The sequence below is a fragment of the Mchenga conophoros genome, linkage group LG23 (assembly GCF_057382185.1).
Source record: "Mchenga conophoros isolate Kocher_MC1m ecotype Shallow Benthic linkage group LG23, M_conophoros_male_GT1.1, whole genome shotgun sequence".
NCBI lineage: Eukaryota > Metazoa > Chordata > Actinopteri > Cichliformes > Cichlidae > Mchenga > Mchenga conophoros.
In genome coordinates, this window is record NC_140547.1 from 11,016,825 (window position 1) to 11,041,457 (window position 24,633).

General features: G+C 44.5%; 1 protein-coding gene across 1 annotated transcript; it reads right to left on the minus strand.

The window, feature by feature from the left end:
- Positions 1–815: 815 nt before the first annotated feature.
- On the minus strand, positions 816–23,903 carry LOC146546741 (nardilysin-like). Its single transcript, XM_085264507.1, has 31 exons — positions 23,749–23,903; positions 22,740–22,943; positions 22,052–22,310; positions 21,844–21,925; positions 20,639–20,792; positions 19,397–19,470; positions 19,180–19,275; positions 18,747–18,869; positions 18,430–18,487; positions 18,054–18,127; positions 17,497–17,566; positions 16,910–16,987; positions 16,631–16,751; positions 15,276–15,334; positions 13,592–13,646; positions 13,257–13,361; positions 13,037–13,160; positions 12,079–12,165; positions 11,623–11,742; positions 10,703–10,754; positions 10,179–10,329; positions 9,385–9,512; positions 6,885–7,047; positions 5,459–5,490; positions 5,192–5,330; positions 3,783–3,830; positions 3,240–3,292; positions 2,317–2,400; positions 2,034–2,241; positions 1,528–1,617; positions 816–1,405 (listed from the first exon to the last, which is right to left on the minus strand). The coding sequence occupies exons 2-31, from the start codon at positions 22,928–22,930 to the stop codon at positions 1,199–1,201; spliced, it is 3,285 nt and encodes a 1,094-aa protein (XP_085120633.1). The 5' UTR covers positions 22,931–22,943; positions 23,749–23,903; the 3' UTR covers positions 816–1,198.
- Between the last annotated feature and the right edge of the window lie 730 nt (positions 23,904–24,633).

Sequence of the window (24,633 nt, forward strand, 5' to 3'; positions counted from 1 at the left end):
TATGACTTCAAGTAGCTGTATTCCTCAAAGTTAAAGTGTACTTTACGATGTCAGTCTTAGTTTTACTGTTTTTTAGCTAACTTTATTTTTACTTTGATTTGGGGTTTTTTCACTGTTGTATATATATATCTATATATGTATATATAGATATATATATGTAGAGAGAGAGAGAGAGATAGATATAGATATATATACATATATATCTATATATATGTGCCACATATATGTGGCACTTTTTTCAAACGTAACGCACAGCAGTGCAGGAAAAAACGCAATGCAAATTCATCTCCGACTGGTTAGAGAAGTGTTTGTGCTGCTCAAGGACATTTAGTCCACTGCATTGAAATGGAGCTGTGACCCTCTGAGGTGATCAGGCTGAGTCCATTGTCTGATTATATTAACAGTAAACTTAAGTAATGAGATTGTTGCATTTGGCGCCTTTTTAAAAAGGTTATCAGACTAACTAAATAACTAATAAAACAACGAATCAAATACGGTGATAAATGTGTGGACTACTGGGGATAAAAAGGCGAGAAAGAAGAAACAGTTCTCCTGTGCGTCCTTTCACATTATCCAAGCATATGTTAAGCTTAACACTGCATGTACTCCCACTCATTTAAGCTCATATTCTAGCTAAGAGTTATTTTTATTAGTGGTTATTCCAATTTCTAAACTGCAGGATTCCAAAAATCTGAGGATTTATTATAGTTTTTATAGTCAGTGATATTAAGGGAGGTCAATGATTGCCTTTTTTGTCTGCTTTATTTCTGATTTCTTTCCAAATGAAAACAAGAAGTTGGAGATGAAATATGAAATGTCTTTAAATGTTTTATTACTGAAGGACAAACTGAAGCATGGAGTGAGCATAACAGGAAGAACACGTGTGTGTTTACAAATAAAATAATGACTTTATTGATACCACAGCCCTGAGTCATCACGCTGCATTCATGTCTTGTGGGAAAAATCATTATTTCACAGTTGAAAGCTACAAGGAGGGGAATTTCATCGGACCCATGAAGGTGCCATGATTGTAGTTTTTCTGGACTCTTTGTCCAAAACTGACCTGAAATCTGATTCTCAGAGCATATTAGTTCCCACAAGAAGTGAATGTAGCACTGTTGTAACCAATCACAGAGAGGAAAAGGACACAGCAGAAACATGACCAATCAGTAGGCGTTTCACTTTTATGGGGTGTAGCCTAGTTGATGATTTTGTGGTAGGGGTTGAGGGGGAGGGAGGAGGTGAAAGCTCTGATGTCGGTGATGAGCGTGGTGTCCTGAAGAGATGGCGACGAGGTCGGCACAAATGTCAGCTCGCTCACTTCACCGTAGGCCGAGGACGAGGTAGCAGAATCTGGGCTGCAGGCGGTGCTCTGATCACCTTCCTCCACGCCGAAGCCGACCACCTGAGTGCAAACAGGAACAGGAAGGAAAATAAAGAGTGTGACTTTAACAACTCAACTTTACTGAAACAGCTTGTTTCTTACAAACGCAGCTCAGAGAGAAATACTGCTTCCTGTTTACTCACATGCACGCTGAGCTTCCTGCTGCTGTTGTTTCTGTGCTCCAGGAACCAGGAGACCAGCTCCTGTTGGGTGAACGTCTTCAGAACCTCAATCTGCAACGCAAACCACAGTCGGTCATCAACTGGGACCAGAACCAGCAACACAGCCTCTCAGCATCAAATTCCCGGGACAAACTCGCAATAGATCCATCCATCCCTTTCCTTTCTCCAGTTCAGAGTTTCAGGGAAGGAGGAGCCCATCCCAGCTGTAAGAGTGAGTGGTCGGTAGGCCATTCACCAGCACTGGCACGGTCACTGGCTGGTTTGGTTAAACCTGAGCCTGTAGAACGTGCTGAGAGAAAACTTCATAGCATGACTTCTGGTAAGATTCACATTCATCCATCTCAACTTAGCTGGGATAGGCTCCACCTCCACTGCAACCCTGAATTACATAAACAGAAAAGAGACTAGGTGGATGGATGGGTGGATGTTGGTAAAGTAACATGCAGATGCAGAAACATGAGCGTCACCTCCTTGTTGAGCCGGTCGAAGACGTACTGCTGCGTGACCACCTCGAACCAGTTGCGGTCCACCTCCTCCCCCAGGTGTGCGTCCTCGCACTCCTTCAGCTTGATGAGCGCCGTCACCTGAGTCCCAAAGGCCTCGTCGCTCAGACCCGACAGACACTCACCGAAACTCACCAGGAACTCCTCGATCTTTGCCTCGACGAACTCGGAGCTGTGAGGAGGACCAATAGAAGCATTAAACTGGCTCACCTGAAAACCTCAGCTAAATTCACACAGGTATCCTCACCTGAATTTTGTGGCTTGAGTTTCCACGGTGACGGAGAATCCAAGCACACCTGACGTGTTCCTGCAGGTGGGGTACACCTGGTACCTGGAAGTCAGAGGTCAGCAAGTTAAAAACTCAGTGATGATGTGGGGAGTTCTGCGTTTTAGCGCCCCCTGCTGTTTCTTTGAATGTAAAAGCAGCTCACACTCCAGTCTGTGTGACACAGATATGAACACGTGATCGTTTGTTATTAAAGGTTTCTGATTTTATTCAGCTGACGTTAAGGTGGGATCTCCTTTCCTGTTGGCTCAGGGTGGAGAGTTGTTCGCTGATGGAGGTTCTCATTATCAGTGATTGTGTTGCTATGGAAACCTGTTTCAGGAAACCTGCTTTATCAACATGATGATTATTATTATTAACCTTTATTTAACCAGGAAAAGTCCCATTGAGATTAAAAACCTCTTTTTCAAGGGAGTCCTGGCCAAGAGGCGACAACATGTTGAAATTACAAAGCTACATACATATTATAAATAACAATTACATTTTAAAAACATTTTTCTCTGGCTCTCTCAATCTGGACTTAAAAGCATTTAATGAAATAAGATCTGCTATCTTCCAGTCTTTTTGCATCATGCGCCATGTGAAAGGGGCAGCATAAGTAAAAGCCCTCTTTCCCAGTTCAGTTCTTGCAAATGGAACATTGAGCAAAAAAAGATCGCTTGAACGCAGGCTGTAAGAAACAGTACTCCTCCGTGTGAGCAGATCGCAAATGTAGGTGGGCATTTGTCCAAGCAGGGCCTTATAAATAAAGATGCACCAGTGAACAAACCTCCTGGAGGACAACGAAGGCCATCCCACTCGAGCGTACAGATCACAACAATGGGTCAAGGCCCATTGATGCTGTGGTTTGAATCAGTGTGACAGTTAACCGGAAGAACACTCACCCCAGCGTCTCCTTCGTCCTCAGGAAGTCGAAGCAGGGCTCCTCCATGTGCATCTGTGAACACACACATAAACTTCAAACAGGAAGCTGTAATGAGTTCACTTCCTGTAGTTTCAGTCAGAATACGTACCAGTGAACAGGTGTTAGCTTGATAAAATTAATGTGTATGAGGTGTGATCTAAAAGCTTCATCACTTCACCCAGATTTAAAAACCCCACTTGCTTAAACCTGGATGATCTTTCCTTGAAGGCGGTCTCTTCTGAACCTTTTAAATATCTTCCTGTTAGTCCTGTGCTGACCGCCCCTTCCTCACCAGAGCAGAGGCTCGTGTTTGCTCTGCGAACGTGTTTGAGGTCAAATCACAGGGTGAGTGGTCAGAGCAGGTGTACAGGGAGACGACCTTAGAGGGGTGATCGTCCATCTTTACATCGGCTACAGGTTCTTATGGGTGGAGTCACAGAACTTTGTGAACCTGAACGATCTGGATTTATTCAATTTGCTTCTAAATGTTAAACTTGTGTTCAGTGTTTGAGGCGACACTCACCACCATCAGCTCCATGAGAGCGTGCTCTCTGAGCTTCTTCAGCCCGGACTGCAACACACACACACACACACACACACACACACACACACACACACACACACACACACACACACACACACACAGAATTAAAGCCCAGCAGGAAGCAGCTGGTTGTGATTGAAGGTGATACTATCAGGAGACCGCTGCTGGCTTCATGCCCCAAATTACAGTTTTTTACAGACGCTAGGACACATTTCTCAATACTTAGGTCACTTTTGCAAAACTCTTCACACAATCCTCCTAACTGACCCTCAGCTTGGCAAAGCAGTTCATTCCACATTCAAAATGCACTACAACTACCAAAACACTTCATTCAGGTCTCAAATAAAAACATTCCTCCAGAACACTAGCAAAGGTTGACAGCCGACAAACACACTTTGTCACCCACAAAACAATGACCTAAAAAACACTAACAACATGTAGCATTACACAGTGTTTTCCTGTGTAAAACAAGGACACATCTCTGTTTATAATTTCAATATATGTTACTGGAATGAATCAGACATCATGCAGAATTCGTTAATATTTGTTTATGTATTTTTATTTTTTTGCACTAAGTAATCCCAAAATACAAGAATTTGTATACACACCATCCACTGATACACATACAATAGTAATGCTAATCTTCTCCATTTCTGGCTGGGTCCATGTTTACATCACAAAACAAACCTATTCAGCAGTTATCTCCTTTTGTAATGAAATTGAAGGAGTAACAACTGTGTAGATGTTCATCTACAATGAGAATCAGCTGTGGCTGGTTAAACTGCATTTTTAGATTTAAAATATGTTTCAATAAAATATTGCTGTTGAATTTTGCTGTCTTATTCAGTTTTGCATTATGTTATTGTTTTGAAGTTTAACAGTTTTGAAAACAGTATGTAAGTACATGCAAAATGTCCTGTCCGTACAAAGGTTTTTGGCAGTTGTTGTGTCTGAGTGAGAAAATAATTCATGAAATTTGAGAGATGTAGTCATTGAATGCATTTTGTGCCAAAACAATGATAACTGATCCTCAGTTTAGCCCACATAGACTTCTGTTGTGCTCACTGTGTGAGGAGTTTTGCAAAAGCGACCTAAGTATTGAGAAATGTGTCCTAGCGTCTGTAAAAAACTGTAAAATAGAGGATGCTGTAAAGCAACTTGTGGCGCTGTGATGTCCCCGATACTCGCACTAAGGCATTTTACTGAAATAAAACCATAAAAATATAAAAAATAGAATTATATCTGTTGTCTTGAGCTCTTCTATCAAAACCAGGATGAACATCATGAAATTTACAGTTTTGTTCATTCTGGACGAGCTTGAGAGTGCCCCCTATTGGACAAAGCGGGAATCAGCAGTTCTGTGGTGTTGTGTTTTTTGTTTTTTTTACCTGGTAGTAGACGGTGACCTCAGAGTTGGCGTCTCCTTTGTTGAGAGATTTCACTTTGCAGAGATGATGTTTCAGCGGCAGCTCCACCACCCGGAACAGCACGGGGACGTCTGCAGGCAGCGGCTGGAACTGCAGCTTCCTGCACACAGGTTGGTGTGACATCAGAGCAGAAAGCTGAACTCTTCCCTGAATCTGTAAAACCTCGCTGACGTCATTTAGAGGACTGAAGATGTCTCTGTGAACTGATGAACAGCAGCAGATACTCACTCAGTGAAGTAGCGCAGAAACTCTTTGGACTCCTGTGGGAGGAAATGACATCATCAGTGAGCTTAGACCTTCAACCTGAACTAAATATTCTTCTACTTGATTCTGATCTGCACATCGGTGGCGTTTCAACACACCTCGATCTTTGTAACCTGTTGCGGTTGAAGACACAATCAGGACTTAGAGAAGCAGAGATTCTAGAGTTTAAAAAAAAATAAACTTCCTAGAGAAAACAGCATTTTCTGTACTTCCTGTTTCTTCTTCTTGTATAGCAGCGCCGCTGTGGAGGTTTTATCTGTTTTGATGCATATTGTTTAGGAGGAACTCAGTCCCAGGATACACGCTGACAGACTTTACCTTTAACCTCAGCTCTGTGTGCGTGTTTGTCTATGTGAACCATGTTTATACATACTTGTGAGGACCAAAAATTGGAATGCTACTATACTTGTGGGGACCAACAGCCCTTTTGAGGACAAAATGCCCTTTCCCCATGAGTTTGAAGGCATTTTTCAGACTCTAAATGTGGTTTTAGTGTCAGAGTTACAGTTGGGTTATGGTTAAATTTAGGTTTAAGCTGAGGATTAGTCATTCATTTTTCATGGTTAGGGTAACCGGCTAGGGAAAGTATTATGTCAATTAGGCTACGTTCACACTGCAGGCGAAAGCACATCAAATCCGCTTTTTTTGACCCTATGCGACCCATATCCGATCATGGTATGACAGTGTGAACGGCACAAATCCGATATTTTCAAATCCGATCTGGCTCACTTTCGTATGTGGTACTGATACATATCCGATGTTTTAGAAAGCGACTGCTGTTTGAATGGTGAAGTCGCATTAAATCCGTCTTTTACGTCACTGACACAAGACAGACGCCAATTATCAGCGCCGGAGAAGCGCCCAAGAAGACATCGCGAACGCTTCCTGGCCATCCCGTGTAGATGTCAGTGAAACTGCTGGGAAGACAACGTTGGAGAAACGTGAACATTTTATTTGTACTGAATAATCTGCAGATTCTGACAGAAATCACCAACTATCCTTTGAAGCACCGCTCCTCTAACAGCAATAAGGATAATTATTAGGTTATCTACATTATTATTATGTAAATAACAAAATAACTTAAAGCAAAAAAATTGGGAAACGTGAAGTCCGAAGTCTTTATATTAAGGGCCATCTGTCAAACAATACTGTTTGCTCTGGGTCTAAACAGAGCGCGTTGTGTGTGACGTCTTCTTTTGCGCATGCGGGCCGCTTTGAGCGTTCACACTTGAGAGCGTTTGCTGTCGCATTTTATTTGTAGTGTGAACAAGCAGACAAAATAATCGGATTTGATCAAAAAATCGGATTTGAGCATTAAGACCTGCAGTGTGAACGTAGCCTTAGATGTCCTCACTATATGAAAACAAGTCTGTGTGTGTGTGTGTCTCACCGCACTAGTGAAGTTTCCCTGCACCAGCCCCTCAGCATAAAGCTCCGCCTTCAGCCCTCTGACGAAGGTCATGAGGTCGTCGACAGTGAGACCTTTTGAGACTGCGCGATACTTCTGGATGACGGACCAGCGGCAGTGCTCGAGGATCAGCAGACGGATGTCTCTGCAGAGGAAACACCACACTGATCACATCCACCTACAGCTTCGCTTTAGACGGAGTCTCTCTCCGGAAATGCTCAGTTTGGGAGCCGATACTGATCAAACCCTCAGAAATACAGAGGAAATACACACAGTTACAGCAAGACTGCAGACAACACCCCGAGGCTTTCATTATTATATCTGGAGACTTTAATCATGCCACACTGGATTCTACTCTGGCTGCTTTTCACCAGTTTGTGAATTGTCCCACACGGAGCAACAGGACAATTGACCTACTGTATGCCAATGTGAGAGATGCATACAGAGCCACCCCCTTCCCCCCACTAGGGAAGTCAGACCACAACCTGGTTTACCTACAGCCACAATACACACCCCTCGTCCAAAGGCAGCCTGTCACAACACGCTTAATCAGGAGATGGACCCCAGAAAAGGAGGATGCTCTGAGAGACTGCTATGACACCACAGACTGGGATGTGCTTCTGAGCCCACATGGTGAGGACATAGAGGGGGCGACACACTGTCTGACAGACTACCTCAACTTTTGTGTGGACACGGTCGCCCCTGCTAAGACGGTACGGTGTTATCCTAATAACAAACTGTGGGTAAAACAGGAAGTCAAGGCTGTCCTCAACAGGAAGAAGAAGGCTTTCAGGAGCAAAGTGAAGGAGGAGATGAAAGCAGCACAGCGGGAGGTGGAAAGCTACAGCATGCCCAGGACCCACTACAGTTCGCATACAAGGCGGATGTCGGAGTGGAGGATGCCATCCTGTACCTCCTACATAGAGCCCACTCACACCTGGATGGGGGAAAAGGCATGGTCAGGATCCTGTTTCTTGACTTTTCCAGTGCCTTTAATACCATCCGGCCCTGTCTGCTCCAGGAGAAACTAAACAGGATGGAGGTGGAGACCCCTGTCTGGTCGCTTGGATCTCCGACTACCTCACTGACAGACCACAGTACGTCAGGCTGAAGGACATCACGTCTGACACAGTGGTCAGCAGCGCAGGAGCACCACAGGGAACTGTGCTGTCCCCTCTTCTCTTCACCCTGTACACCTCTGACTTCTGCTACAACTCTGAATTATGCTATATTCAGAAGTTTGCAGACGACACAGCCATCATGGGGTGTATCTGGGATGATCAGGAAGAGGAGTACAGAAGTCTGGTGAGGAACTTTGTCACATGGAGTCACACAAACCACCTGCAACTCAACACCTCGAAGACTAAGGAACTGGTTGTGGACTTCGGGAGGTCCAGAGAAGGTCCACTGCCGGTTCAGATAGAGGGGGAGGAGGTGGAGGTGGTCAACAAGTACAAGTACCTCGGGCTGTGGGTGGACAACAAACTGGACTGGTCATGCAACACAGAGCACCTGTATAAAAAAGCCCAAAGCCGACTGTATTTCCTCAGGAGGCTGAGGTCTTTTAACATCTGCAGGAAGCTCCTGAGGATGTTTTACCAGTCGGTGGTTGCTGGAGTACTTTTCTATGCTGTGGTGTGCTGGGGGAGCAGCACAGCAAAGGAGTACATGCCCAGCCTGGAAAAACTAATCAGGAAGGCTGGCTCTGTGGTCGGCATGAAGCTGGACACTCTGGTGACAGTGGCAGAGAAAAGGACACTAAAAAAAAAACCTGCTGGACATTATGGACAATGCTGGGCATCCTCTGCACACCTGTTCAGTGACAGGTTGCTTCTCCCAAAGACAAGAACCAACAGACTTAAAAACTCCTTTGTCCCACACGCCATCAGACTGTTTAACTCCTCTCTGGAGGGCAGAGGGAGGGGAAACAGGAGGACAAAGGAGGGGGGAACAACTAAGCTGTAGTGCCTTTTCACTGTGAAATACTTTTTGTTAATAACCAACGGTGCAATAGACTTCAATACTTGAAATGTGCAATTCCCTTGTATTCTTATTCCTATTTATTCCTTTTGTATACTCTTTATTTATATATGTCTCTGTATTTATATGGTATTCTGCTCACATTCTGTAACTTTGGTGCTCTGTTGGTGCTGTGCTATTTGGAAACCGAATTTCCCAGAGGAATCCACCTGAGGGATTAATAAAGTTCTATCTTATCTTATCTTCTTAAATGTACGAGCCCACATACTGACATCAGTGAGCACGGGGCAGAGAACATGAACACAGCTTGATGGAAATCACTGGGAATCGTTTATTTGATGGAAAAGTTTCTGATTAGCTTATTAAAATGTGACACGATTTGCTGTTAAAACAGAACAGAACTGGTTCAGGAGCAGCTGTGCCTCAGAAGGTCATCCACTAATCACTGGTTCAACCCCTCGCTCCTCTAGATACTGAACTCAAAAGGCCTGTGTGGACGTACTTGCCCAGCCTGTCCGGCTTGATGAGGATATTGAAGTAGGTCTTCTTCAGCTGCTCTGAGAACATGGTGAAGACGCTCTGCTCGGTGCTGAAGTCTCCCAGCTGATCCACGATCAGCTGTAGCAGCAGCTGGAAGGAAAACAAAGCAGCTGAAATGATGTTTAACACTCCGACTCGCAGATATCAAACCAACTTCATTATTGTGTGCTTTCATCTTTAACTAACAGATACCCCCACAGTCAAGTAGCATCGAACTACTCTCAGCAAAAGCCCACAACAAAAAAGCTGATGAGACCTGCATAGAGCACTCACCCATGTGTTTTGTAGAGACTTTTATCTTTTGGAGATTATTTTTTTCTCTGTGTTATTGTAGGTCTCTATACTACAATATAGAACGTGTTGAGGCGACTGTTGTTGTGATTAGGCGCTGTATAAATAAAATTGAATTGAATTATCAGAGAGACCGGCACTCACAGTTCCTGAAGTTTGTGAGAATTCAGTGACACGAAGACGGTGGGATTTTATTTTATGGGGCAACCCTTCAGTAGTTTATCACATGTGACTGGTGATGATTGAAGTTTAAGTTAATTTAGAAAAAGCTTTAGTATAAATGCCTAAATAAGTACCTGCTCATCTGCAGGACACTTCCTGCAATCTTTGGTTTTCAGAATAAAGAAGATAAAAGCCGAGATGGAGACTGTCAGAGCTGCAAGTGCTGACTCTGCAGGTTCATGCAGAGCAGGAATAACCTTCATACCAAAATGTGTGTGTCTGAGTGTCTGTGTGTTTCCTCACAGGCAGTTTGTGGTTGAAGCCTTTCAGCCGGATCATCAGTCCGTGCTCTCCGGCCACCAGTTTGTACTCCAGCTGAGCCACGTCGGCCTCGTAGGCCGGCTCTGCCAGGTTATGAGCCAGGATGTTCACGAAGAGGTCGAAGAGAACCAGGCTGAGGAGGAGGAGAAGAGAGAGAGTTACCTTCATCATCATAATCATCATCGTGATCATCTCAGAATGTGAATGAACTGCTAGATCTGAATTCTCTACGTGTCCGTTTGAACCACGTCAGACCGAGCGCAACTCTCACTCTGAGCTGTGATCGCCACGCTCTGCTCACCTCTCTGTTCAGAACTCAGTGACTGCATCGACAGATTTAGAGACTTTAGTGAGGCTCAGCCCACTCTCCATCTGTGCCGCTCAAATTTAACAAATGCTGAATATGTAGCACACAAAGCTATGTTTGTGTCAGTCACTGTTTCCAGGTAACACTGTGCTGCACTGCAGGTGGATCTAATATGTTCAGGTGTGTCGGTGGCTCTTACTTCTCTGGGCTCTTCTGGATCATCGGGGAGATCAGGTGGAAGCGAATGTAGGCTGAAATAAAAACACATCAGTGATTATTTATCCAAACAGATTCTGATACAGCTGACTGTTTCCAGCTGTTATTGTCTTGCTGATTCGTGTTTTGTGTAACTGTAGGTATAAATACAGTTTTTAATTGAGTTGACATCACACCGCATCACTCTTATTTGGATAAAGTGTAATGACATCAAGTGTCCACAAGACACTGCTGTTCCACCTGCTTCCTATCAGACATGTCCTGATAAAATTGAGCTTTAATGCCTGAGCAGTTTTCAGGTGGATAGTTTAAACTGGTCTGTCTGATTAAACCAGTATAGATCTTATTTATGGTTTAAACTTGGACTGAAACACTGACTGAAAGTTTTTACTCTGCAGGTCGTCATCTTTGTGCTCAGTGCCTGAAGATGCTGCAGACTCAGCAGAGGTCAGACTAGCACATTAACTCCTCTAACTCTGCCGCACTCGCTCACTGTCAGATACAGACTATAAATAAAGGTGGAAGCATTTCCTTAAACAGCAACCCTTTCTAATGTCCAGGAGGGGGCGACTCCTCTGGTTGTAAAAAGAAGTCTGTCTGGACAGAAGTCTATAAGGAAGTGACCCTCCTGCTCAGCTGCCTCTGAGCTCAGGAAAGTCTGTCCTGATAAGTTTCTGGTGTTAGGTCTAAATCACTAAAACACAAACTTCATTTTGGTCCCGTTAGAGTCGCAAAAGACCAGGCAGCAGGAGAGGATTCCGGGCGGGGCTAAACCGTGATGGCTTTTTTGTCTTACATGAAGGTAAACGTGAGATTATTTGGTTCTGAATTGTTGGTTGGTCCAAACTTTGGTTTCCCTTTTCTGGTTCAGCTCCATCAGTAGACCTGGCCGGCCCAGCTCACCTTTGGGGATCTTGAACTTGTTGTCCTTCTTGTACCACAGACAGCCGCGCTCGCTGTTCACAATCCTCACAGGATACTCTGTGTCCGGACAGTCAGACGTTTTCAAGGTGAAATCCGTTGCTGCAGAAGCGACAAAAAACCCAGAAGATTGAGTTTATTGGTTGTCAGTAATGATGCTGTGATGACTGAAACACTGAAACGTACTGATGTACAGCTTTACGCTGTGATGTTACAGGATGTAGAAATTGGTTTTTTTTGTTATTTAAATTCTTAAATCCTGACTGATTTCAGATCTAAACTTCTCCGAAGGCTGGAAACTTGTTCCCGGCTTTGCTGTAGGAGTCTAAGATGCACATCTGAACTTTTCAGCCTTCAGCTGATCCTAAATCAGCTTGATGTGGACTCAGCCTGAGCTGCTATTCATCATCTGAAGCTGCCAAATGCGTTCACACTGACCGATGAATTTGTTCTCAGCAGGCAGGTGGAGTTCAGGGTTGAGTTCGAAGTCTCCAGCCCAGCGCTCAGCCCACTCCTCTGGGATATCTGACGAGACAAAACAAACACACCCACATTTAGCGACAAACAGGAAGCAGTCACAGGGTCAGACTGTCACCGCCGAGGACCCCCTGAAACTTTAAACTCTGCGCTAACTTCACACCACTTAATTCTGATTGCCTTGTCTGGTCACTTCCTGTTTCCTGTGAAGACTTTGCAGTAATGGCGATGATGAAGACATTTGTGAACAAAGAAGCAGGTTTAACGGCAGATTTCTTCAGTCATCTTTATTATGATGAAGAAACAGGAGTGCTGCAGTTTGCATGTTCCTCCTCTCACAGCCCAAACACAAGCATGTTTGGTTCACAGCCGAATCAGCTGTACATGAAAACATAAACAGCTGATTTGCATTTAGTGTAAATTACACTGGATCTGGCTTTTTTTAAATTTTGAGTTATCAGGCTGCTGTACGTTTATTATTACGTTATTTATTATTTTAAATTTGAGACATTTACACAAACAGGTAGGACTCAAAGTCGCCTTCACAGCTTTACTCTGTTTCAAAGCAGACATTTACTCCATAAATGATTTAAAATCGCATGTATCAGTAATGTCGACACAACAAATTTTGCAGCTTCATGCACACAAACATTTTTTGTTATTTTGTTCAACTGTTTGCTGAAAAACTAAACTAAACAGTCGTTTTACCTCAGACCTCCACGTTCTCGAAGGTGAAGTTTGATGTTACTATAGTAGCGTATAAAAATGGTCTGTGTGAGTTAAGTGATGAAAATAATAAGCGCTTCATGCCCTCCCAACACGACGACCTCCCCCTGCCTCAGGGTTAGGGTTAGCTTTTAGCTACGCGCTCCTTGGTGCAGACTAACAGAGTAACTGTGCTGTGGTTAAAGCGTCGTACCCTCCACGCTGTAGCAGGTACCGAACCATTTCTCTTTGAGGAGGCAGCAGCCTTCGTTTTCCGGCGACAGCAGCAGCAGATTCGCTCTGTCGGGTTTCAGCAGGGACAGAGCGGCGTTGATCACCTGACAACACAAACAGTTCACTGAGAGCGTAAACTCTACACAGGACAGATTACTGCACTGATTCTGGATCAAGATCCGGATCACGGTGATGCTCACCTGGGGGTCGTACTCGAACATGAGCTGGTCTCCGGTCAGGAAGTCCTGTTTGGGAAACAGCTGCATGTTCTCGCAGATGTTCTCCACAAACTCGATGGGATCCGTCTGCCCAACACAATTGGAAGTGAGCATTTCACAGAGAAAGACAGTAAAGAGTGAAGCTCATCATGAGGAGTTACACAACGCTTGGCTCTATCGTTTCTGTCCTACTCTGTCTCTGCTGTCCCTGACGAAGCGCCTTCTCCTCCTCTGAGTGTCTACCTTCAGCCTCTGCTCTCCTCCCTGAGCTCACATCACTTCAGCCTGACTGTGTGTCTGTGGTGCAATACCTCTACCTGTTCCTGGTAGTGGAACTCGTTGGCTTCGATCTTCTGAATTTCCTCATAGATCCTGAAAAATAAAGAAAGCAGAAACAGAGGATTTCATTCAGACAAAGAAAAAGAAATAAAAGCAGATAAAATAAAATAATCTCAGAGCTCGGTGACTTCGTCCCAGATTAACGCTTAAAAAGATTTTTTTCCTGGACGTCATTTTTCACAAAGTTTGATGACATCATAGCTTCCTCAACAAGTGTCTGGCTCCTCCCACCAGAAGTGCCATGTCCCCTCATCACATAACATCTGACTTCAGTGTGTGATAAGAACTCTGCCCTTCACTGAAGTTCTGTTTAAGCATCTTTTACAGAAGAAAATTAACAATAAATCGATCCAATTACAGTGCTTTTCATTACAGATGGGATTCTCTGATTGGATGTGGTACTGCAGACTGTGTGTCTGTTAGTGTTAGTTTATCTAATGAGTGTTAGTTAGATTAAAGCCGTTCCACAGTTTTATTCTCAGACTTCAAAATAATCCTTCCTTATGTTAAACTGGGTCTAGCCCTGCGGTTCATCCTGTCTGAAAAGTGATGCTTTAGCTCCTCCCACTCCAATACAACTTTCTTCTGATTGGACAGCTTCTGAAAGCCTGCAGAGGGGCTGGAGCTTGTTAGCACAACCCACTCATCTGGCCAGTGTGAAAGTTCTAAAAAACAAACTGAACCTGAACCTCCTCAGATCCATCTGAACACGCCAGAGTCTGAACCTGCAGCAGAAACTGTAGATCTTCTCTCATTTCTGAGCGTGCCGTGTCTGAAAGAAATCTGTGACACGGTGATGTCAGTTCACCGAGGTAACGAGCAATCTGAGCTGCTGGCTCACAGAGACTACTACACATACACTGACCTCGTTATTACTACGGTTTAATATGAACATCCAGCACTGCAACAGCAGATACAAAGGAGCAAAACATGTATGATGCCTGTATGGTGTATCGGAATGTGAGCATGTGCAGCTGAGTCTCTAAACTCTAAATAGACAACTTAGGTTAAGTGATGTGTAGAAGAAAGATCTCCTGTCCAGTGTGGGTGTGGTTTTCAGTGAGAGGATGCCTCTTCCTCACTAAATGCTGTAGCAACACGCCGCACGAGGACGAGGGAACAGTAAGTTCAAACTATCAGACGCTCATGGATCATTGCATGGATCATCTCAGCATGCTGCTCACAATGATACAGAAACTTACATGGAGATAAAAGAGGAACGACACAAACATGTTTTTAGATTTAAAGATGAGTGACGGTGGACGCTGAGTGGATGGTGTGCGGTGGCGTGATCATACATAAATACAATGTCAGCAACAACACACCTGATTTTCAACAGAAGAATGGTGTAATGGAGACATCTGCTGAGCTCTCACTTTTCAACCAAACGTGACAGATTTTAGCTTCTACATCTGAGCCAATCAGATGTCAATTAGAGCTCTAATCAACAGGAAGCTGCTCAGAGGGAAAACAGGAAGTCACAGCTGGAATTGGGCTAAATTCACACCTTTGGAACAGCTTGCAAAGATGACTTATAGTCTTTCAACAACAACATAAATCCTAAATAGAATTGTTTTTAAATGATGATGACCAGATTTGACCTAGAAAGCATTGTCTATGGACGTCTGCAGCTGAGATGGGAATTAGGTTTTTAAGCCTGACCTCTGCTGGGGGCCCAGAGTCTGCAGCATCTTCAGATACTGGAACACAAAGTGGACGACCTGCAGAGAGAACAGCAGCACGGTGAGGCCCCAAACCTAAGCTTTTACATCAGCAAACACATTTTTGTGTGTGTGTGAGCATTAGGGCTGCCACAAGCGATTATTTTGATAGTCGACTAGTCACCGATTATTTTTGCGATTAGTCGACTAATCAGATCATCATCCATTGGACGTAAAACGTACAGCTTATTGCACCAGCAGCATCTGCTCTTATATAACTATCATTAGCTTACAGCTTTAAGTGTTTAAGGTCTGTGCTAACTAAAAATAAAGACAAGATGATAGTTTATTAAATTTTAATGAAATTTGCAGATTGTTTCGGTGAAGTTTAATAAACTCCTTGCTATCTAAAATATAACAGGACACTGGAGTAAATTCTGGAGCATCTCACACTTCTGATAATCAGTTGTCTGCTTGACGTTTATTCAGCTGTGTAAAAACTATAACTTTAATCTCAGCCAAACCGATTTACTCAGGAACAAATAAAATACTAAAAAAAAGCCAAACAATAACATTGTTAAGTTATCTAAGTGACTTATATATATTTAACCTGAGTAGCGAAAGACGGCGGTGGGTTTGAAAACGATCTGCCGGGAGTCCGGTGTTCTCACGGCTCTAGTGAGCCTTGCCCCCGGCTCGCTATCGAGCTAGTGGGTAACAGACGTCTCCGAAAACGTCGGAGCGCTTTTGAAAATATTTGGTGTCTTGATAAACTGAGCAGATATTTGAGGTTTACACAGCTACATTCTCGCCTGAAAATATGTTAAACGTTTATTTTGTAACCCAGAAAGAATAATAAGAGTAAAATTAAAACTAGCAAGCTGCCGCCATTGTTGGAAACTGAGCTGGGCTGCGCTATGAATTCTGGGACACAGTTTCTTCTTCTTCTTCGGGGTTTAACGGCAGCTGGCATCCTTGTACATGCAGTGCTGCCATCTTCTGTTTCAGTCCGTTATTACACTCTTAAATCCTGCTACTTATTTCTGCGTCTTTTGGGATCTTACAAAGCTTCAAACGACGCGTCGACTATTAAATCAGTCGTCGACGATTTTGATAGTCGACGTAATCGTGACTAGTCGACTAATCGTGGCAGCCCTAGTGAGCATGTACTCATATCTTTGTGGCAACCAAAAATTAGAAGTTTAATATCTTTTAAGTTTTTTAAGTTTGAAGGCATTTTTGAGACTCAAAATGTGGTTTTAGTGTCAGGGTTACAGTTAGGTTATGGTTGTGGTTACGGTAAGGGGCTAGGGAAAGCAAGATATGAAAACCCAACATGTATGTATGTGTGTGTACCTGGTAGAAGTTCTGGTAGCCCTGATCAGTGAGAGTGATGGAGATGGAGAAGATTGAGTAGGTGGTGTTCTGGTCAAAGCCGGTCTCACTATTTCCTCCAAACAGAGCCAGAGCCCAGCATCTGCGCGCACACACACACACACACACACACACACACACACACACACACACACACACACACACACACACACACACACACACACACACACACTTATAAACACAGAACACACACACAGGGCAGTGCCTTCCTTCATTCACACGTCTGTTTTCATGACTCACTTCTTCCTGAGCAGCGACAGGATGCTGCCCGTCCCTTCATGTCCGATGAGCCAGGAGATGTAATGAAGAGGCTTCACTCTGACACAGGAACACAAACAAACGTGTTCACACACTCAGCTGTGAACATTTCAAATGACCGAGCCGCAATCCACATACACACAAACATCAGACCGGACGTTCAACACTACAAGCTTTGTGTGACGGCGGTCTGCGATGATGTGAGGATAAAGCATTTAAGAGTTCAGTGATGTCAAAGCGAGTGAGTGGTCATCGTGTTTTCTGAGTATTTCCTGATTGAGAACACGTCTGAATTGGTCTATTTCCTGATGCACAAGGAAAACTTTCAGATTCATTCAGGAGAGTAAACAGCTTCAAACTGAGGATTCGTCTTACTGATGGTGACTATGATGTTAGACAACAGCCACGTGCACTAGCCAGGCTGCGTGTTACGATCAAAATGGTGATCAGTGATTGCTGTGCAATGAAATCTGAGTGCGAGCTGACTGAGACTCCTGCTCTTTAACTTGTGATACATCCCAGCCAGCTGCGCTGAACAGTCGAGGGTTAAAGGTCAGAAAGTGACTCACCTGTAATGCTTCCCCTGTGGCGGGACGGCCCAGCTGATGGTCAGAGCATGAACCTTCCTCACAGGCACCACTGCAACACACAAGCAGTCTTCATCAATCCCAATTTCTCACTGAAACATCATTACTATCAGAGTTTCAGGACGTCTCCATGGAAACAATGTGGGAGGAAACCGAATGGCTTCACTTCCTGGAACTCTGCTGTCAGGTGATGGAAGACTGGCCAGTCAGAGAGGGGAAGTGTTATCTAAGTGTTATAGTCTTATTGGCCCGAGAGATTGACATTAGTGATTACAGATTGATTCTGATAAACTGTATTGATCAGGCAGTGGGTCTCCTCCTGACTGTGAGGTGTTTAGATTTAGATTCAGATTTCTGCCTCTCTCAGTTTTACTAAGGACGACCTGATGCTGAGCCACAGGTGATAAACCAGGTGCTACAACAGGGACAGGAAACACACCTGGAAGCAGCAGGTGCTCATGCTCCATATTCATAACCAAAGGATTGCTGCTAATAATAACAACAACATGACATAAAAATCAATAATCAGTATGAGTCACCTCTGTAGAGTTTGTTAAAGGCCGGCGTGTCAAACGGTTGCTGCAGGTGAGAGAAGTCAGGTCGAGGTTCACCGCTGGAAACAAACACAGGCACGTTGACGTAATTTCCATTACTGATCCATCTGATCAGCACTCTGTCCAGTAATCAATATCAATAAATATCAAACCTCTTCACTTTAAACAGATCAGGTAAGAAGCTGATCAACAGGTTTAACTGATGAAAGAACTCATCATTTATTCATTTAAAGATTCTGATGATCACTGTTTATTAATTCTACACAGAACAAAGTTCAGGGTTTCTACAGCAACACGTGATTGGATGCAGACATGTGACATCACCTAAATATTTGTGTGTGTGTGTCTGTGTGTGTCTTACTTGTTGGGCACCCTGATGAAGATCTCCCTCACCCACTCCTCCAGCGTGTCCAGAGTCTCTGAAGAACACAAACACTGTGATCCAGCTGTTACAGAGCTCGTTTCTATCCGCAGTTTCAGTTTAAAGCTGAACTTTACTCTATAAATAAACAGCGTTCAGTCCAGTCTGTTGGCACTTTGTGTTTTTGCTGCTTTCTGTGACACATTAGGAATAAACAGGTGCAAGGCTGAACTCAGCTCATCAGCAGGACAAGTCCTGCCCACAGACTCAGAGTGAAAACACGTGACAGACCGGCATGGTGGCGGTTCTACTGTTACCTTTGGACTGAACAGTGAGTGTCATGTACTGAGCTGAGTAATATCTCCTCCAGAAGTCCCTGAGCCGCTCGTAGGAGTTGATCTGCTTCTCTCGGGGCTCGTGCTTTAATGTCTGAGCGTTACCTGACAGGAACAAAACGACACCTGTTAAACACAAAAATCTGTCCACAACCAACAAGTGTGTGCAGGTCTGCCTGGGCAGGAAACACAATGCAGCAGGTGCAGCAAAAGAACTGAAAACAGACCGAGCAGATTACAGGCTATGAGCCCAAGCCCACTGATTTAGACATCTGTTAAAAACGTGTTACTACACCTTCATGAAACGTTCCCTGTTACTGAGCCCTGATCAGACTGAACCATCAAACAAAGCCAGTGGAGTCAGCGTGTGTGTGTGTGTGTGTGTGTGTGTGTGTGTGTGTGTGTGTGTTCTCACCCCAGCAGAACTTGCTCATCGGGTGTCCCGGTTTGGCCAGACTCCCAAACAGCATCTCCTTCCGGTGGGAGTCGGACGGCCTCGCCAGCTGAAACTCTGAGTATCAGAGGACAGGAAGTGACATCACAGAGGGAGATGTAAAGAGAGGGAGGAGAAGACCGCGAGAGGGCGCCGTAATGTATGGCAGATTTTAATATTTAAACATGTTTGGACTCACCGCTGTCGACAGCCTCCACCTCTCTGTCGACGGCGTCCTCGATCATCAGAGGACAGATGAAGAACTGAGCCCACCTGAAACGCAGACAGGACGTCAGAGCCACAGCTGGTGTGTCAGCTGAGACTGAGAAAGGCAGCAATATGTGTAGTTTAAATATTGTGTCCAACAGTTTGTCTGGTAGGAGAGCTCAGTGTGTTATAGGACAGTTTAAGCTCATGACACTAATGTGTGTGATTTTTACAACGACCAGGCGGCAAGAGTGTAACAGTTAAGCTGCTTTTCCTCCTTTTTGTAAACGGCGACCCTCTTCATTTGAAATGTTAACATTTGTCCCTGAATGTTAAGGAAATGTCTGCCAAGCAGAGGACATGGGAAACAAATAAGCTGACGACACTGCAAAAAAACAATTTTCAAGAAAGTAAAAAACCTTGGTTATGGACTTTTTTTCTATTCTATTCATATTCTTAACAAGCAAGTTTTGCATAAGAACATTAAGCTCAATCTAGAAAAAAATGTCTAGCTTTTTCTCAATAAGATATTTCAGCTCATTTCCAGCTTTATTTACCAGTTACAGGGTACACTGCAAACACAGCTTTGCTTGAAATAAGCCAAATATTCTTAAATCTGACAAAATTGTTTTGTTTTGACAAAAAAAAAAAATCTGCCAATGGGGAAAGCAAATGTTGCTCCTTAAAATTAGCAAATTAATCTAACCGTACTCTTTAAATAAGAAAAATAATCTTATTCTGGAAGAACGAGACAACTTTTCAATTTAAGAACTGTATTTGACAGCTGAGAGCGGCCGGCCTGGATTTGAGCAACCGCTGCTGGCAGATTTTTCTTCTCAAAACAACACAATTTTGTCAGATTTAAGAGTATTTGGCTTATTTCAAATAGAGCTGTTTTTGGCAGTGTACACACAGAGAAAGCAGAATGTGGGAACTTTTTAACAGTTTCTGATATTTCTGAACCACAAATACATGTCGGGAAACAGTGGGTATAACAGCTTCTCCATCCTCCAGATCGCTCGTGTCCTCAGCCGTCCGTCTGTCCGCTGCTCTAAAAACAGCCTCAGGACAATGTTACCTCACAGCGTCTGCAGTGAACAGCTGACCTCCCATCAGAGGTCCAGATGGCCCAAAGAGCTTCCGTCCGCTCGCAGCGAGGGCGCTGCCTTCACACGCCTGAAAGCTCACAGCGGATCCCACGAACAGCAGGTAACAGGAAACCCGAGGAGCTCACCTGTCGAGCGCATCTCTGAAATGCTTCCTCTGCACATCGAACTGAAAGATGGTCCGCTCGCAGTCTGTGGAGGCGTTGTCACTGCCGCCGTGCTTCTTCAGGAAGGCGTCGAAGCCGTTCTCCGCCGGGTATTTCTCACTGCCCATGAACACCACTGAGGGGGAGGAGGAGGAAGAAGCACAGAGCGGTCAGAGCATGTCTCTGCTGGCCAATCACAAGTTGCCAGCAGCTCCTGGCAACTTGTGACCCAATCCTGGGTTTAAACTACGTAATCGTCTGTAGGTCCAGCAGGTTAACGTGTTAACGTTCAGATGTTTGAGGCTCCTCACGGTGATGTCTGGATTATTTCAGGCTGCTGGTGAAAGCAGCTACGTGGGAAATACCACTTAAAAAGTCAGTGCCGCGTCACCACGCGTCAGAACAACCTGTAAGAGTCAGACTGTGCTGATTTGTGCACCCAGATGTTCCCTTTGCAGCAGGAAGTCTTTAGCTTTTTAAACATTTCTCATAGTGAGGACTTCCTGATGAGCTTTTGGAGGCTCGGATCGAAGCCACACAGGCTGAACTGACCACGTTTACAGCTTCTTTTTCCAGCAGTACTCATACAAGTGAAAAAAAGCATGTTTCTAATATTTTGGCAGCATTTTAATATTAAAGTTTCTCCAGTGATTTCAGTAAATTCATGTTATTTACTCATAACTTACAACAGGTACTGCTAACAGAGGCAAGTTTGCATTTGCATTTTAGCTTCTGAAATAAAGTCTCTTTGTGCTGCATCATCAGGATTCTCCTGAGGCGGTGAGGCGGGGTTTAGTGACACTGTTTAAGGGATAGCTGGAGCTGCACGATTCAACAATGAAAGCACGTGGAGGAAAGTGAGGACTTTGCAATCCCTTCTGAAAACATGGATGTTTAATTTGATTCCAGCTGTTGGCTGGACTCCTCCTTGTCTCGTTGGCTGTGAGGGCCAACGCAGCTGTATTCATGTGAGTGAGGCGAGGTGTACGATTGCTTCGTGTTTGGTGTGAGCACACCGTGAGAGTGGGTAGATTTGGGTGGGTAGGTTTGACGCTGGAAACAGACACCTGATGATGACTGTTCATTGACTTTAACATCTCAATAATAAAGCTTTATTCTAATTAAAACCATGGATGATCGTTTGTAAGACAAGCTCAGGTGATGTTTGCGATGACGTTCACACTCACTGTGCTCCAGGAAGTGTGCGAGGCCGGGCAGCTCATCAGGGTCACTGAAACTCCCCACACCAATGCACAGAGCTGCTGCAGCCTGAAAACACATAAGGGTCACTGCCGGTGGATCTGTCACAGAGAGCTGACGTAGTTAAACTGTTTTTGTTCAGAGACACTCCAAGGAAGAGGATGAGCCTTCATCACCCATCCTCCACACACCCACCTGCTTCTCAGAGCTCTTCTTCTTCTTCACTGGGTTCTCCTCTTCCAGCTCTTCAAAGTCGCTGTCCTGCTCTTCCTCTGCTCTGTCCCCTTCTTCCTCCTCTGAGCCCTCACCTGAGTCCCCTTCATCTTCTTCCCCGCCCTCCTCCTCTTCCTGCTCTTCCTCCTGCTCTGCCGACTCTCCATCGCCTCCCTCCCCGTCGGCCCCACTGAAGTCGGAAATGAGGAGTGCTCGGAGGCCGTTGCTCAGCTCGATGTATCTGCAGGAGACCAGAAGAGTTTATACAGTGAACGCTCAAGTAACGTCACACCTGGATCTCAGGTAACAACTTTAAACACTGACGTTCCTGTCAGAGAGGCGTCAGACTAAACTGAGAGAAACAAAGTGCAAAGCCTGAAAGAAATGCAGAAACGAACACTAATTTTCTGAAATGAAAAATAAAATGAACCTTCAGGAGGACCTTACAAAAATAACAGCCTGGGGGGGGGGGGCAAAACAAAGTATTTCTAACAGTTCACTGGCTGGAACACTTTTGTTTCAACCAATCACAGGTAGGAGTTCACTTGTGAAGCAAACACCTGAAATGTGAAATGGAGGTCTGTGGGGTTAAACTGTCAGTTGGACTCAGCAGTTTTCTGGTTGCATTTGAACCCTCATCATGGGTTGAATAAATGCTTGTGTCACTCACCTGTATCTCTTTGGGTCACTAGGTGATTTGACGATCTCTGGGTCTCCCTGGTCGTCTACAGTGGCTCTTTCCTCCCCGTCTCCAGCAGCCACCTGAGCCCTGGCGCCCTCTGGGGGTGGAGGCTCACCTTGGTCTGGCGCAGATGCTGGACTGGCAGCACCAGCACCACTCGATTTGCTGGTCTGAGGCATTTTGGAGAGTCCTCTACAGTGAGACACACACATTAACAAGTTATCAATGACTAATTCACTGGAAATAAATGTATCAGCGCTGACTGTGATAATCGGCATAAACTGGTCACTTTTCTTTAGGACAGCGTGGGAGAAACATGAATCCAGACTGTGCAGATTTTATTTAATCATGGATGTTATTGGAATCACTTCATACATAAAACTAAACTCCTAATTTACAGAAAGAATCAGCATCAAGTAGCCAATAATAAAATACTATATATAGATTAAATGAATGCCGAATTGAAGAACAACGCCTCCTGCTTTGAAAAGTACCTCGGGTTTTATTTCAGCAAGTAAGGGTTTTCGGTAAAAGGTAAATATCAGATTTTATGAGGGAATTTTGGTGACTCGGCATCGTCTCTCGCGAGAACAACGTTGAACGTTAACAAGGATTTAAATTGAGCGGAAGCTCATGTGAAATCCAGTTTATTTAACTGCTAGCTTCCCCGTTATGAAACTAGCGGAGGCACTAACGGGTTGACCGAGGCAGCAAACTCCATATAACCGCCGACGGCGTCTCCGCAAACACACCGAGCTCTGTGAGCTTCAGGTGGAGGCTCTGCCGGCTCGTTTCACAGCTAATAAATTCAATATACTTTAATCCTAGCGGTTAGCGGACTGCTAGCTACTCCAGATACTCGGAAGTAGCGTCAGCCAGCCGCCCGGGCTGGGTAGGTGGAGGCTGTGTGTCCGTCAGCTGGGAGCAGCTTCACTTGGACTCCAACATACGGACGATAGGAGCCGTTTTTACCTGCCAGGAGGAATAAAACACTCACCTTCGTCTTTGAAGCCGCCGAAGTTTAAGAGAAGTAGCCCGGTACTACCCAGCTGGTCAAAACAAGGCCTCTGATTGGCTGAGGTCACGTTAATCACAGAAGACTGGCCGTCTGATTGGTTGCCACTAATCGAGCTGTAAAGCTTGTGCGAGAAACATGCTGGGGAAGGGGGTACCGGTAGTAATATAATAATTAATAAATTATAGATGCCTCCTGTTTGTCACAGTCTCGGTTATTGTTGTCATTAAAATAAAGAAACGTTTGTTTTCTTAAGTAAAAAGTTGCATCGTTTGGGCTGACTGTATTTTGATTTGATTTGATTTTTTTAACCCTGCGAAAATCCACAGTTAAGCTGTTACAGCAGCCAAAACAATAATGCAGATAATAACTACCACGTGTGGTGGTTATTACTGCTGCTTCACAGCAAGAAGGTCATGGGTTCAAATCCATGATGTTTCTGAGGTTGTTCTGTGTGGTTACATGTCATGTCCGGGTACTCTAGCTTTGTCCCCATAGTATGAAGTTGATGATTAATAATTAGACTTGAATGGTTTTCTGTCTCTCTGTTAGACCTGCCACAGGCTGGTGAGCTGTCCAGCGTATACCCTGCCTCTCGCCCTATGTCAGCTTGAATACGCTGCTTCTCCAGCAGAACTCATTGACTGATAGAACATGTCCATCATTTTGCTACACACAGTGAAGGATCTTGGCTTCCCTAGGAAACAGAGCCTGCTTGTCTCCTTCTTATGTCATCCCTCCAGTTCAGCCTGTTGTTGATGTAAACACTCAGATACTTCTCCAACACACACTCACACCCATCCCAATCTTCGTTCTGAAGCTGACCACCATCTCTCTGCTTTTATTCACATTCTGTACAGTCCTCCT

Coding starts and splice junctions, on each gene's coding strand:
- LOC146546741 (XM_085264507.1), bottom strand. CDS start 22,930: ATGCCTCAGACCAGCAAATCGAGTGGTGCTGGTGCTGCCAGTCCAGCA. Junction 19,276..19,396: donor GGTGGAGGCTGTCGACAGCG/GTGAGTCCAAAC, acceptor TCTGATACTCAG/AGTTTCAGCTGGCGAGGCCG. Junction 15,335..16,630: donor GCTACCAGAACTTCTACCAG/GTACACACACAT, acceptor TTCTCTCTGCAG/GTCGTCCACTTTGTGTTCCA.